Here is a 17,005-nt window from a genome sequence, read left to right as displayed (position 1 = left end):
CAAAGTTTACCTCCTTGTAGAACAAACACAGTTTATTACAGTCAGTAATAACATTACATGAACACTATTTACAAGACACTTTACAACACATCTCAATTTCACAATACAGTATGAACAATTTACAAGAGCACTGTACAGTGACGGCTATATCTAGACGCCAGCATCTTTAATTCACCAGAGATTGTGCTCTGCCCATAGAAGGTCCTCTTCATCCTCAGGATCATCATAATACAGCCAACTCACCTTTATAACAAAATATTGTACAGTAAGATACTGAACATAAAGTGAAACACTGCTCATTTGGACCTGTAAGTTATAATTAGAGCCCCTATTTTGTGGTGAATTAAAATTAACAATCATTGCTGCCGATATTTCACAATAAAAATATGTTGCACCACCAACACAGATAGGTTTAATAATAATAATAATAATAATAATAATAATAATAATAATAATAATATTTGTTTTACGTCCCACTAACTACTCTTTTACGGTTTTTGGGGACGCCGAGGTGCCGGATTTTAGTCCCGCAGGAGTTTTTATGTGCCAGTAAATCTACCGACACGAGGCTGACGTATTTGAGCACCTTCAAATACCACCGGACTGAGCCAGGATCGAACCTGCCAAGTTGGGGTCAGAAGGCCAGCGCCTCAACCGTCTGAGCCACTCAGCCCAGCACAGATAGGTTTTATGGCATCAATTGGATAGGAATGGGCTAGGACTGGGAAGAGACCATGGCCTCATGGTACATGGTTGAAAATGGGAAACTATGGAATCATCTTCAGGGCTGCCAACAGTGGGGGTTCCAACCCACAATTTCCCAAATGCAAGATGACAGCTACGTCACACAAACCGCATAGCTACTCGCTCGGTAATTATTAGGAGAAAATCCTACCTCACCATCTACATTTATTGAATAAAACCATATCACTTCAAGACACTTCAATGCAAACAACTCATAACCCTCAGCCAAACCATTCAGTAGTCATCACTTCCTGTATTTTCAGGAACAGCCTTTGCTTGCATTTGTAGTGTAATATAACCTGTAGATTTTTAAAAAATGTGTATTTTTTTACAGTCCTTTAAGCAGCGGGGTCTTATATGTCGATTATCACCGCAAACTTTGCGTTTTTTTCCATTTGTTTTATGTCGCAGTGACATAGCTAGGTCTTATGCCGACGATGGGATAGGAAAGGCCTAGGGATGGGAAGGAAGCGGCCGTGGCCTTAAGGTACAGCCCCAGCCTGATGTGAAAATGGGAAACCACGGAAAACCATTTTCAGGGCTGCCGACAGTGGGGTTCGAACCCACTATCTCCCACATGCAAGCTCACAGCTGTGCACCCCTAACCGCACGGCCAACTTGCCCAGTACTTTTGCTGTGAATATAGAATATTAGGAAGTAGGAAACATTGGCCAGTGGCTGGAATATATCTAGTTCTGGACCATCTTTCAACAACTTTGTGGAAGCACATCCGATCTATGCGCCAAAACAATAAATGTTATATGAGAAAAAGTAAAATTTTGCACCATATGGTTCATATGGTGCAATTTTATTATAAAATGTCCATTTTGCATTTATGACCCATTCTTCAGTTTGAAACAATTTTTTGCAGATACTGCTGAAACAAAAAAAATGGGACTCTAGTTATAAAGCATAGTTGCAAAAATAACACAGACAAAAATTTTCTGCTGTCAGATTCAAAAGTATGGATACTATAGTTTAAAAACTGATAAATGAACAGGTGGACAAATCTCAAACTGCTTCCTTTTTGCAGACAATGGTGGTTTACAACATTTTTATTACATGTTCAGTGCTTCAGCTATTTGAACCCTTACCCCTCAAATTCAAGTTTTCTACTACTCGTATTTTACATGTGAATTTTTATCTCATATGGCCTGTATTCATCTTTCACAATTTTGGAGATAGCATTTGCTTTTAAATGATGTATTTAGGCTATACACATTTTCAGCATGTCTCTACTACTCGTATTTTACATGTGAATTTTTATCTCATATGGCCTCTATTCATCTTTCACAATTTTGGAGATAGCATTTGCTTTTAAATGATGTATTTAAGCTATACACATTTTCAGCAAGCTATACTGGAGCAAATAAAAGCAATATGTGCAATTTAAGACAAATTATTTTGCATTTGTATTATTATTGTTACTATAGTTATCGCATACCGATTGGTTTCGTTAATTTCACTGAACAAATTATCGGTAAAAAGCAACTGAAAACTCTATTCAGTCTCTGGTTTCATACCTCACGGTAATTTGTAGGCTAAAACCGCTTTTAACGGCGATTTCTTGAAATCGGGATAAGTTGATTTATAATTGTGTCAGCGGTCAGCATCAGGTACATGTTGGGTTATGTTACACAAGCCAAACATCGCCAGTTCACTGTTAGGGTACAAGGAAGGTGAAGAGGTGCGAAAATACTGTGGTTTTGTGTGTTACCCGACATATACAACACTGAACCGTAAACTATATTGTATCGGGAACAGTGGTACGGAACTAAGTCTCCGCAATTAAAATTTAAAACTTCGCACTACGCGCCGGCCCAACAGCAGAAGACAGACAGGAACAGCGAGCAACCTGTGTGTGCGACGTAGAGCGGGTTGACGTCACAGCCTGCCTCCCCGTGACCCAGAGAGAGCCTACGTCAGTATGGAATGTTCCACGAGATTCTTTGGCTAATAACCTTCCTCAAAGTAATAGCTGGATAAAATCAACCATAGCATCATGTAGCCCCATATTTTATCTCCATTCCAACAAGGTTTGGTAAAAATCCGGCAAGAGACTACGAAGTTGTTGAGCGAAATGTAAAGACATATTTTGGCTTGGATCGTGTATAAATAGAAAGCTGCTTCGCTCAGCAGAACTGTGTGTGTCGCAGTGTGTGTAGAGTTCGTGCGGCGAGCAGCGGGCGGGCGGTTCGTGGGGACCGCGACGCTACGCAAGTAATAGTCTAATTTCGCCGAGTTCAGGACTTAAACTCCACATTTGAACTTGTGAATATTTCAGCGAGTTGCAAGTGAATGTTATTTCGTCTAACTTCCATGATTACAAGTTGTCCATTTCATGACCGTATCGATGTTTAATCAAGAAGTAAGTATTAATAACCACCTAATCGATACTTTATTAATGCCTCAGGCAAAATTGAATAAAATTAAAACTTACAGGACATGTTTCGACCCCTTAGTGGTCCTCTTCAGCTGTATAAATAAAGAACTGAAAAGAAAAACATTATGACAATAAGCACAAATAAAAGTTCTTTGGAGACTCCTTTGATAAAAATGGAGGTCATCAGAATAGGTCATCTTGCCTCTCGTTCTTGTTTGGAAAAGATGTTTATTCTGCGCTGTCTAGAGGGTCTGTTTTTGAGCGCGACCTGGTGAAGTAACGATGTGATACAGTTTGACAGTTCATGGAAAGCTCTGGAGAGAAGGGAAGTAGAGTTTTATCGTCATCTAAAATAACATGTGAGGGAGGAGGGAGATTTTGCTGTGCTTCTGCGATGTCGTGTTTGATTATATCTCTTGTTCGTCTAGTCTGTTTCATGTCTACCCATTCTAAGTATTTGCTAATATTCTCATATAAGATGTTTTTATGCTCATTTTCGTTGAGATTCTCTTCACCGTTTTCCAATTTATCAAGAACGATGTGGATGTTTTCCAGGTTGTTCATAAGATTACCTTTATTAATCATACAGATAATTTGAAGGTCCTGTTTTATATTGGTGAATTTGTGGTTGGACTCTTTCATATGGGATCCCATGGCAGAGAATCTTTTGTATCTTTCAGCATTGACGTGTTCTTGATATCTAATTGAGAAGTTCCTTCTAGATTGTCCCACGTAAGTTTTTTTACATTGAGCACAAGTCAGCTTATAAATACCCGATTCCTGGAATTCGTCATCTTTAAGTTTATTAGCTTTATTATGACTAAAGAATCTATGTTTCGTGTTGTTGTTTGTAGAGAAGGCTACCTTGGTATTGTGTTTCTTGAATAAGTTGGTGATTTTGTTAATCTTCGGGTTATTAAAGGTGAATTTTACATATCCTTTTTCTTTTTCTGAATGCTGTTTAAGTTTAATTTGTTGTTGGTATTTGCATTTAGTGATGATTTTATTGATGAATTTCAAACTGAAACCATTATGTAGAGCCTGTTGACGAATGAAAGAAAGTTCCTTTTTTCTGTCTGTTTCTGTTAGCGGAATTTCAAAGGCTCTGTTGACGAAACTATAATAAGCTGATTTCTTTTGCGAGATGGGATGTAAAGAATCACTTTTGATTGTAGTCGGAGTAAAAGTGGGTTTCCTGTATATTTTAAATTGGAAATGGTTGTCTTTATGAATTGTTTGGATATCCAGAAAATTGAGTATGCCTTTCTCTTCTTCAGCTGTAAATTTTATGTTTGGGTCTAAATTGTTCAAAGTGTTAAGGATACTGTGACTATCATTTATTTCCTTGTTAATTATGGCATAGGTATCATCAACATATCGAAGCTCGTCGCCATAAGACATATCTGTGTCGGTGCGACGTAAAGCCCCTAGAAAAAAAAAAAACAAAAAAAACATATCGAAGCCAGAGATCGAGTCCTTTAATGTGACCTACTATCTGAGTGTGTTCCAAAAAGTCGAGGTAAGTGTTAGCTAAAATTCCAGAAGCCGGCGCTCCCATTGGAAGTCCATCTTGCTGATATATTTTATTATTAAAAGAGAAGAAATTGTGGTTCAAAACGAATTCCAAGATAGTAATGAAGTTTTCTATTTCAGGTATACTGATACGTTTGTGAATTAATAAATTCGTCTTTATAATCTCAATGGTGTTCTTAATAGGAATGTTCGTGTACATGTCCTTGATGTCGAAGGAACTTGTTACATGAGATGAAGTTAACTTGAAATCTTTAATAGCAATGCAGAACTCTTTGGAGTTTTTTATCGAAGATTTGGTATAAAATACATAGTTATGAGTTAAGAACCTATGAATAAATTGGGATATTTTATATGTGGGGCTTCTCCGAAAATTAATTATAGGTCTCATAGGTGCATCCTTTTTATGTAATTTAGGCATAGCTCTTGCTTTAGGAAGCCCTGGATTCATATTAATGAGTTTTTGAATATCTTGGTCGTTAAAAAGGAAGGAGCTTTGCTTCAGTATCCCTTTCAAATTCTTTTGAATTTTTGGGGTGGGGTCTTTCTCAATTACCTTAAATTTGTTGTTAGTGAAAAAAGTTTGTTTTATTGATGTATTCGGTTTCATTTAATATTACTACTGTTCCACCTTTATCAGCTTTCGTTATCACTACATCACTTTGTCTAATTTTACGCTGAAGATCCTTCTCGATTTTAGTGTTTGTGGAATTGGTTAGTAACCCTCTAATTATGGAGGGAATTTTTTCTTTGCTTCGTACCGTACGTCATTCTGAATGTCGACTGGAAGGGTTTGTATGGCTGTCTCTGTTTCTGCTCAAGTTTGTATTAATACTTGTCTGTTATCGAAACTATGCCAATTGTGATTAGGCACTTTGCTTAATAATTGTAATTCTTGTTCTGTAAACGTCGTGTTCGACAAGTTCATGACGGGGGGTGGGAATTCTTCACAATTAAAAGAAGATTTAGGTTGATGCTTATTTAGATTTGTTGGGGGATTGTTTTTTTAGGTTTACTAACTTCTTATTCAAAGTTGTACGTTTCTTGTTTATTAGAATTTCAATTTTATCTCTGCCGTATTTTTGTACAGAATCCCATTCTAGCAGAACTAAGTTACTAGAAGCAGAAAGGTGCGCTAGGTAAAGCTCCCGGTTGAGGAAGGATTTCTTCCTATACATAAAGACGAATTTATTAATTCACAAACGTATCAGTATACCTGAAATAGAAAACTTCATTACTATCTTGGAATTCGTTTTGAACCACAATTTCTTCTCTTAATAATAAAATATATCAGCAAGATGGACTTCCAATGGGAGCGCCGGCTTCTGGAATTTTAGCTAACATTTACCTCGACTTTTTGGAACACACTCAGATAGTAGGTCACATTAAAGGACTCGATCTCTGGCTTCGATATGTTGATGATACCTATGCCATAATTAACAAGGAAATAAATGATAGTCACAGTATCCTTAACACTTTGAACAATTTAGACCCAAACATAAAATTTACAGCTGAAGAAGAGAAAGGCATACTCAATTTTCTGGATATCCAAACAATTCATAAAGACAACCATTTCCAATTTAAAATATACAGGAAACCCACTTTTACTCCGACTACAATCAAAAGTGATTCTTTACATCCCATCTCGCAAAAGAAATCAGCTTATTATAGTTTCGTCAACAGAGCCTTTGAAATTCCGCTAACAGAAACAGACAGAAAAAAGGAACTTTCTTTCATTCGTCAACAGGCTCTACATAATGGTTTCAGTTTGAAATTCATCAATAAAATCATCACTAAATGCAAATACCAACAACAAATTAAACTTAAACAGCATTCAGAAAAAGAAAAAGGATATGTAAAATTCACCTTTAATAACCCGAAGATTAACAAAATCACCAACTTATTCAAGAAACACAATACCAAGGTAGCCTTCTCTACAAACAACAACACGAAACATAGATTCTTTAGTCATAATAAAGCTAATAAACTTAAAGATGACGAATTCCAGGAATCGGGTATTTATAAGCTGACTTGTGCTCAATGTAAAAAAACTTACGTGGGACAATCTGGAAGGAACTTCTCAATTAGATATCAAGAACACGTCAATGCTGAAAGATACACAAGATTCTCTGCCATGGGATACCATATGAAAGAGTCCAACCACAAATTCACCAATATAAAACAGGACCTTCAAATTATCTGTATGATTAATAAAGGTAATCTTATGAACAACCTGGAAAACATCCACATCGTTCTTGATAAATTGGAAAACAGTGAAGAGAATCTCAACGAAAACGAGCATAAAAACATACGAGAATATTAGCAAATACTTAGAATGGGTAGACATGAAACAGACTAGACGAACAAGAGATATAATCAAACATGACATCGCAGAAGCACAGCCCAATCTTCCTCCTCCCTCACATGTTATTTTAGATGACGATAAAACTCTACTTCCCTTCTCTCCAGAGCTTTCCATGAACTGTCAAACTGTATCACATCGTTACTTCACCAGGTCGCGCTCAAAAACAGACCCTCTAGACAGCGCAGAATAAACATCTTTTCCAAACAAGAACGAGAGGCAAGATGACCTATTCTGATGACCTCCATTTTTATCAAAGGAGTCTCCAAAGAACTTTTATTTGTGCTTATTGTCATAATGTTTTTCTTTTCAGTTCTTTATTTATACAGCTGAAGAGGACCACTAAGGGGTCGAAACATGTCCTGTAAGTTTTAATTTTATTCAATTTTCCCTGAGGCATTAATAAAGTATCGATTAGGTGGTTATTAATACTTACTTCTTAACTTCCATGATTCATGAGCGATAGAAGCTAGCCTCATTTAAGATTGCTTTAAACTTTAATGGTGATTTGTTTGGACAGATGTTTCAAACTTACATTTCTTACGAGTGTTTACAACCCATGATTGATGAAACAATCCGAACAGTGATAAATTGGGAACGATATTCATGACTAGTAACACCTTGCCAACTAATTGAAATACTTCGCTAATTTTTGTGTGTCGGATTTGAAACTCTTCAGACTGCGACAAGTGATTAATTATTGAATTAATTTCAATCTAAGACTGTATCTTCGGACTTATATAGAAATAGTGAGGTTTTCCAATATCTCATGTATTCAGAATAGACATTGGACTGTGATTAGTTCCAATCTGTGTTCTACGCATTTAATCTGTGCAGACCTTGAACTGTGAGTTAACGATAGACTGAATTACATATTCAAACTTTACATTCATGGTAGATATTAGACTGTGTTTAAGGTGTACATTTACCACAAATTAAACTGTTTATTTGTGACTAGTAATGAACTGTGCATTTAAACTGAGTTTTGAATAGACAGTTTATCACATTTTCTTTAATCAATTTTATTGACATTTGGTTACGTTACACTACGAGTGACTTTCGTTCAACATTCAAATCTGTCATTCAAGAAGCTCTTTCCGTGTCCCAGGTGCTAACGTGTAAATCGTAAGTCATTCTCCGTGCAACCAAATCTCAATGTTCACACTACTACGTTATTCCAATCTTTTGGACATCGTATGGATATTCCAGAACTTCTAGAATTTCCATTGCGGGAGAAATCGTGGTTCCATGGTACCGAGAGGGGACCGATGGCAGTACGAGGAGAGCAGCCGGATTTCGAGTACATCACCAGCCTGGATGAGGAAAGGATCATATCCTGCATATATGCTGTATGAAGGTGATATAATTTTGAACTTTGTTAATAAATTCAGAAAAAACTTAAGAATTTTTTCAAAAAATCCCTCTTCCTCTGTAAGCACTTCAATCATAACGGTACACGCCCTGCGTCTAACTCATGGTCGTCAAAGTACCATATTTACTGATACAATATATGACTAGAAGAGCACATGGCGACCATGTTTGTTTACTATCGCTTGACCTTTCGCGTGTGTGAGTGGACAGCTGATGGCTACACTGCCCTCTAAATAATAGATTGACTGACTGTCGAGTTGTATCTGGATTCTACAAAGTTCCATGCTGAACCAAAAGATAGCAGTACAGTATAGCATTGTTTATTTTGTCGGTTAAGAAATGGTAGACGAGTGGTGGGCGATGAAATGTCATGTCGGGTCTCGCCCGACATACGAGCAGAACAGGAATACCGTGATGTCGGGCCTCAGACAGACGAGTGGTAAGGGTTAAACAGATCCAAAAACTAACCTTTTCCCTAGCACTGGGGTCAAACCGAGACCTTAATACTCCGGAAATAAAAACATGCAATCTGATCATAATAACCTCCAAATATGTCATAGCCAGAAGTGTTCTGAACAAGTTTTCAAAACTGCAGACTATTAGTTATTTTTTTAATTTCTTAAAAAAATCAAATAATGTAGTGGGTTTTTCGGTATTATGAAAAGAGGGGACATCGGACATTTTTCATTCATAGTAATCCCATGATTATACTTGCTGTATATGTCCAAATAATATCTGCATATTTTTTCAAAACTTGGTAGGAAAATGTTGGGGTGTGGGTATCAATTGCTTCAAGTGAGAAGTGTGCTGTGTACATACTGCATCATTTGCATGGCGCCTGTGTTTGGGACAGTAGGTCAAGTTCCAAATATAGATCACTCAAGGGCAAAGAAAAGGTTTACATTATATAAGAGGCTGAGGAAATTGGTAATTGTGCTTCACCAAGAAAATACAATTTAGATGAGAGTTGCATACGTGATTGGAGGAAAATTAGTTTTGAACAGATAAACAGTAACCACAGAGCATTTTGTGGGGCAAAAAGAAGCAAAGTTTTCAGAAATCAAGAACAGGATATGCCTATGCAAGTGAAAAGATACTTAACACGTTGACTGCCAGGACACATAGCAAGAAATGTCCCGGTGGCCAAAGCATTTTTTCTTCTATGCATGTAGTAAATAAGCAGTAAAGCAAAATTCGAAGTGATATTTCACTTAAGTGTTCAATGTAAGTACGAAATACAATAAGAATTCTTAGCACCCCGAGGTACCGCCGTGGCCCCACAGAAAAGTTCACTGCATGGTTTTGCCTAGACGGCCAGAGCGGTATAGTCTAGCAGTACTAGAAGCTTGCATTGCTTGATAGTACACATTGTAGATAACAGAGCGTGCCACGATTTGTTTACTAGCACTTAGGACTACAATCGCAAGGCACTCATTTTACAGTAGGGTGTGTGTGAAATACATGCGAGATATTTCTAAGTTATTTTACCAGTGAACGGAGAGGTTAGTTATAAAAATGAAACCGTTTTCTTCTCGAACTCGGAAGTTAATTATGCTAGCCCTTCAGCATGAGAATTCTGGAAAGTAGTGTCCATGTCACGTTTTGCAACACAAAAATCTCTTTACCAAATTTGAAATATATTTATTTACTCTTTACTCCTTGACAAATGCTCAATAGTAATGTAAAATGTTGCAAGGTGGCAATGAATGTTGTCAATTTAGAAAATGCAAATACGCTCATGTTTACACTATATTTACTGCGATAAGCGTAAAAATTAGCTCAGATATGGGTGCAACAATTTGGAAGGAATCAGTGTGGCCTATTGATTAGGTAAACATAAGCTTGGGGTGAAAATGGGAAATCACAGAAAACCATCATCAGGTTTCCCGACAGTAGGATTCAAACTCACAATCTTCAAAACCATGAGCTTGCAATTTAGCTAACCCGGCACACCTAAGCGCATGGCTAAACTGATTGGACAAATACTCGCATACTGCCAATAAAAGGAGGTTGGATTAATAAAAAAAAATGAAGACTATAATTTGAAAACCAAGCACGCCAGAATTTGCTCCGAGGCCATAGCGGTACGCTAGCATATGGAATTCAACAGCTCAGTGGTCCGCCGGCCCGACAGAGAAATTCATATAGCAACACCTGTCAGCGGTACAATGTACCGCCGTGGCCTCATGAGACACTCGCTCAGCGGTACAATGTACCGCTCTGGCGGCCAACGTGTTAAAAATGCATGTTTCTGAATGCAAATTTCTGTTTTTGTTCTGGACCATATTATAAAGGACGAGGGTGAATCCACAATGGTTGGCAGGTCAGATGGCAGCGAGGAACTAAGGTGTAACTACAGATCGGAGAAAGTTATCCCCATTCATCATCCTTAAAACGTCCGACTCGTTGGCTGAATGGTCAGCGTACTGGCCTTCGGTTCAGAGGGTCCCGGGTTCGATTCCCGGCCGGGTCGGGGATTTTAACCTTCATCGGTTAATTCCAATGGCTCGGGTGTTTGTGCTGTCCCCAACATCCCTGCAACTCACACACCACACATAACACTATCCTCCACCACAATAACACGCAGTTACCTACACATGGCAGATGCCGCCCACCTTCATCGGAGGGTCTGCCTTACAAGGGCTGCACTCGGCTAGAAATAGCCACACGAAATTATTATTATTTATCCTTAAAACGGAAGACCATTTCAAAAGTAGGTGTCAGAGGAGTTATAGTGACAGCCTATTCTAATAGGCAGATGACCTGGTACTGGACTGCGTTACATGAATTTGGCCAAGAGCACTACTCAACTCTAAGAATATGCTTAAGAAGGATACCGCGGGCATATGACATACAATGTGAAGAAACTTTTGAGTAACAGAAAAACTGACTAGGTTATCATTCTCAGGAGTGACATTCTCCAACCACTGAAGCAGAAACGAGCTCCTCGGGGCTCGAGAAGAAATGGGGATTGAGAGGAGAAAGGCGCGGAGACTGTTCTAGTCCTTAAATGCTTTCATGTTTTAGTCTTAGTCTTTTCTATTGCTCCCTCTTCCCACAACTGGTCATTGTATTAACCCACTTGACTCATTTGACATGACATTCACGTGAGCACTGGCCAGGCCTTAAACTCAAGTGATGAGATTCACGCGTGGCGCTGGGTCGTATAAATGTATTGAGACCCCAATTTTTCGAGAGACGGTGAGTAGTGTGAAGTGCCTCTATACATACCCAAATGTTTTGAGATTTACCACACAAATCTTCATTCTAACATCACTGTTGTCGAGTATAATTATTTTGAATGCTTCAATGAAAACTCTGCATGAAAATTCTGGTTGCTGTTCCATTTATGGCATTTATTTCAGAGTGGTGCACAGCAGTTTTGACCAGGTAGCTTACTTGTGCTGCGGACGATTTAAATCAGACTTCTAAGTAAGTGGGCTGAACCATTAAACCTGAAGCGACTGGGTTGATCCTATCATGTTTTCCGTTTCATGTTCCTACCTTTCAATGCTGCAAGAGTTTATTTAACACAAAAAGTAGTGTTCTATGCTGGAATTTAGAGGTGCAACCGATGATTTTAACAAAAAAATGTTTAAGGCCTGGTTTCATCACGGAGGGTTAAATTAATTCTAACCCCAAGGTTCGTTAACTTAGGGCTAATATCTTAACTTGCCCTTGCAAGTCACGTGTTTCATCAAGCTATTCTGGCATGGGGTTAACTAAGACCGTATTAGCCCTCGCTGGAAGCAGCTACCATACCAATCGAGGAGGCTGTGACTGAAAATTTTGGAGGTTATGAGCACTCTTCTTGTGCTATTGTTTTGTTTCTTTCTTGCACAGCATTTTGTTTTCTTCCACAGTTCCGAGATAGCCTGAGTTACTCTTTTGTAATAGCAGTTGAGAAAATGGAAGAGATTCAGAAGAGAAACAGAGTTCCTCCTTAAAAGCCTACTTCTACAGTATAACCCCGATTTTGCACGACCTTGATTTAATGGAAGAAATTTCCAGTCCCGAAAATGATTCTATAAGAGCAATGCAATTTTATATTAAATTCAACATAATTCACAACAGGGCAAAACCCACATTTAGTGTTAATGTCTGTTGTTCACGGTCAAATTCAAGTTTTATAAAACATTTGATAAAACTTTTCATAAAATAGGACATGTTCTATTCCGTAAAATTAATTTTGCGAAACGAACCAATCAGCGAAGCTGACATCACGACGATTCTGGTGCTACGTCTTGAAAAGATTGTGAAGCTCGATTGCAAACGAACACTTCTTTCTAAAATGGCAGGATCCGGGTGTTTTACTGGACGAATACCAGAAATATCCTTGTTTGCACAAAGTTAAAACGCCACATTACCACAACAGAAATGCAAGAAGAGAGTCAGAAAACAATTGCCGAATTCCTATAAGATTGCTGGTCTTCTAACCTCAACTAATTTTCAATCAAGGATAGCAATCCTCTATCTTCTCTTCTTTTGATCCAATCCCGAGTCCAGCATTTCCTGACATTTCTTTTTATGGCAACACATACACATCTTACTTCAGAAGTGAGTTCATAAATGGCCATTCTGATGCTTCCACGGATTTTATAAAATAATTTTAGCGTTAGCAACACAACTTGTTTTCACCAAATTTCTATAAAATTAATTGTACAAACAAATTTTACAAAACATTTTACCGTCAGCATTAGTCATAAGGAAATGTTAAAATTCTCAAATATTTATTTCTATTCGTTTTGGTTATGGGACATTAAGAACCTACGAAAAAGATGTCATAAGCTTGCTAAGGATGAATCAAGGAAGAAGAGGAATTCAGAGCGCAGGCACTTAGGGCTAAAGTGAGATGGACTCAGATGCATATCTGATCGCAGCCACTGAAGCAGAGGAGAACCCCTGTTTTAATGACAATGTTATTATAACCTTCGAAAATTCCTATATAAATGTGTGCAATGTCCTTTGGTTACAATGAGAACCCTTTTACTGATTCATCCGTTATTACTGGCATATTCGGGCGTGCTATTTTTTTAATAAGTTATCAATATTCATACACTACCAAATACAGTATATGATTCTACTCAAGCATTTATATTGAATGTGATCGATCATCTTCCTTAATGATACCTCGCTACCCACGAACAAGTCGATGTTGAGCGAGCCTGAGGTCTCCTCACAACTCCGACTTGAGTGAACAAACATCGGGATAATATGATTTAACAATAAGTGCAATGCCCGCAGTTGTTAACTCCTTAGAAATAAAGGCTGAAGTAAACAATTGCTTAATTTTAATACTATGTACTGAAATAAAATAATGGATACTTCAAGATACAGTGGTATGCAGAACTAATTTCAGAGGTTAAACTTCAGAAAGGCTGTTCCCGTGTAAATTTATAGTCAAATTATTATTCTACAGGGAGCTCGAAATATGTTTTCGTAATACATGCGTGGTAAACCTAGGTTAGGTGACGCCGTTTGAAGTAAGAAAATGGAAATGCCTGCCACAAGCCTCTGGAGTGATCCTATTACAATTTTTAAGAATGAAACTGAATATGTGTAGTTCAGAGTATTGGAATTAGAAAATACACGCTAACGAGTAAGCTGCTGCATGCAAAACATCCACGAAAATGTTTTTGTGCGAGTTTGGTATATTTCCCGACTTTTATGGAAAATAATGTACAGTGGAACCTCGATTATCTGTTCCCGGCAACTATGTTTTCCCGGAATATGCGTTCAAGTTACGTGGTCCCGCGAGCATCGTAATTAAATCACGCTGTGAAAATCCTGCATTATCCGTTCCTCGAAGAAACGATTTCCCGGATCAACAGTCCAAAAATTTCAGTCCCATTAACGCTAAATCCTCGATCAATCTTTTTTAATAAACTGTATCTCACGAAAGGACAGCTATGGCATACTTATGGATCTTGGTGTTAACGCCCTGTTATTGCGATAATTAGAGCAAGTACTGTACTAGAAAAGCGATCGGTGGTGAACTTTCATAAGGGAAAAGACAATCTCCGAAATTATAAAGCAGAGAGTGGCCACAACAATTGTAAGGAGACATGGCGCATTTCGACAGCTTTGAAGACAGAACGAGTTTCGTCAAATGTTCGTACTTATAAAACGTCCACATTATGTCCAGGGTTAGATGTTTATATTTTTACTTTTTTCAATCGTACTGCCTAACAGGTTTTCGGCACTTTCCTCAGGGCACTGTAGAGTAACTGGGCTTTCAAGCAGGAATCGAAACTGCTCCTTATTAACACAAATTTAGTATTTTAGTAGTATCGTACATGATTATGTTAATGAGACCAGAACAAATGTTGAACCTTACATTAAAAAAGAAATCCAGGAGAGGTCTTGGGATTTCCTATTACTGTTTTGGTCCAAATGAAAGACTGGGAATTTTACGTTTTCGTGTTAAAGTGCCAAAAAACGTAGTCGTTTTATTTGTGCACGTTACACTTAAATGGTTTGCATCATTTCCAACTCGTACTGACATGTGCAGCGAGTGCGCTTTCCAGACGACTACAAGGTCACGAATAACCGTAATTTCTGAAATTTTGTTGATTTTTTTCTCTCTTTCCAATTTGATTGGATTAGTGACTGGCAGAATAGGGAACATGCATAATTTTCAAAAATATTTTTTTTGAAAAGTACACCAATGAAATAGTATGTAAACGTATTACATTGTGGTAAGTTGCCTACATTTCTACCATTAAAAAAATATTTAAAAGTGCCTTTCCGCAAGGCGAGTGAAACTGCCTCTGACGTAAGCGGCGCGCTGTGACGTCACGATGCAGTACTGCATGCAGCTCTACCAGCCATTGTGCATCAGCCGTTACGAAAAGCCGATTGTTTATTATTCGTGATCGCGAATAACTTCAAAATGACAGAAGAAAGGTTCAAAACAACACAGTCAGACAATCTACCATGTGTAGATGTCATCATTCTTGAAAAATAGTGACTTTTGTGGGCGCAGAATTTCGCGGATAAAAAGAAAGTTTGTAAGAGGCATCTTTTATATACGTGCAATGTAATGTAACTCTCAGTATTAGGATAACAACGAAACTGGATAAAAATCACATTACTTCCAACATTTCCTTTTAGACTGATTCCCATATTAAAGAATAACATTACATTTTCGGGCTTTCAGCATTAGTAAAGTAAGAAATCGGATTTCAGCACTAACATAAACATATAGGTAGCATTATAGTACTAGTCCGCCTCTGTGGTGTAGAGGTTAATGTGATTAGCTGCCACCCACGGAGGCCCGGTTTCGATTCCTGGCTCTGCCATGAAAGTTGAAAAAAAATAGTAGGAGGGCTGGAACGGGGTCTACTCAGCCTTGTAAGGTCAATTGAGTAGAGGGGTTTCGAATCCCACCTCAGCCTTCGTCGAAGTGTTTTTTTGTATTTTCCCATTTCTCCTCCAGGCACCTAATCCACGGCTGTTTCCTTCCCTCTTCCTTGTCTATCCCTTCCGATCTTCCCATCCTCTAACAAGGCCCCTGTTGAGCAGAGCAGGTGAGGCCGCCTGGGCGAGGTAATGGCCCTCCTCACCAGTTGTATCACCATACCCAAAGTCTCACGCTCCAGGACACTGCCCTTGAAGTGGTAGAGGTGACATCCCTCGCTGAGTCTGAGGGAAAAACCAACCCTGAAGGATCAACTGATTAAGAAAGAAGGAAACAAAGAAAGATCATATTACTATAGCTCTATAATATATCATTCCCGAAAAAATATATATTTATGGTTGGGGCAACTGGCCTACCCACATCCGGGGCCCATGAAAGAAAAATATTAAATATGTTGGTGGAGGGAAAAAGTTAAACATGATAAAAATAAAGATAAATATGATTTCATCTAGTTTTCACAAGTCGGGCTGAGTGGTTCCGACGGTTGAGGTGCTGGCCTTCTGACCCCAACCTGGCAGGTTCGATCCTGGTTCAGTCCGGTGGTAGTTGAAGGGGCTCAAATACGTCACCCACATGTCGGTAGATTTACTGGCACGTAAAAGAACTACTGCAGGACTAAATTCCTGCACATCGGCGTCTCCGAAAACCATAGAAGTAGTTAGCGGGGCGTAAAGCCAATAACATTAATTACATTTGGCTTTTAACAAGCTGAGCATATCACGCAAGAAAAGTGTCTTGGTGACATTTTAGTCTTCAATACAGGAATGTCTTTGGGTGCTGTGACTTACTTTTTTTTTTGCTTTACGTCGCACCGTCACAGGTTTTATGACGACGATGGGACAGGAAAGGCCTAGGAATGGGAAGGGGAAGCGGCCGTGGCCTTAATTAAGGTACAGCCCTAGCATTTTCCCGGTGTGAAAATGGGAAACCACGGAAAACCATCTTCAGGGCTGCCGACAGTGGGGTTCGAACCCACAATCTCCCGGATGCGAGCTCACAGCTGCGCACTCCTAACCGCACAGCCAACTCGCCCGGTATTTTTACCCTTCGGTTTATTGACTTGGCTTGTATAACCTAAAATTTAGACCGAGTTGGATAATATTTTAAACACCAGCATCACTATTTTCACCTGTATGTAATTATGTTATTTATTTCATTAATATTATGATAATTATTATAATAGAGCATTGTTAAC

At 38.4% G+C, this 17,005-nt stretch overlaps 1 protein-coding gene across 6 annotated transcripts in view; it reads right to left on the bottom strand.

The window, feature by feature from the left end:
- The window catches only part of stau (double-stranded RNA-binding protein Staufen), a 252,712-nt gene that overhangs the window by 32,058 nt on the left and 203,649 nt on the right, over positions 1–17,005 (bottom strand). The window contains exon 15 of one of the 6 annotated variants that reach the window (XM_067154528.2): positions 12–243. The exons of the other annotated variants lie outside the window; for them this stretch is intronic. Coding sequence (XP_067010629.2) covers positions 172–243 — 72 coding nt within the window. The 3' untranslated portion in view covers positions 12–171. Of the gene's footprint in view, positions 1–11; positions 244–17,005 lie in introns of those variants that run through there. 6 annotated transcript variants of the gene reach the window in all.

Source organism: Anabrus simplex, chromosome 10 (assembly GCF_040414725.1).
Source record: "Anabrus simplex isolate iqAnaSimp1 chromosome 10, ASM4041472v1, whole genome shotgun sequence".
NCBI classification, from domain to species: Eukaryota; Metazoa; Arthropoda; class Insecta; order Orthoptera; family Tettigoniidae; genus Anabrus; species Anabrus simplex.
The sequence above is the reverse complement of the archived record's forward strand: the minus strand, read 5'-3'. Positions and strand labels throughout refer to the sequence as shown.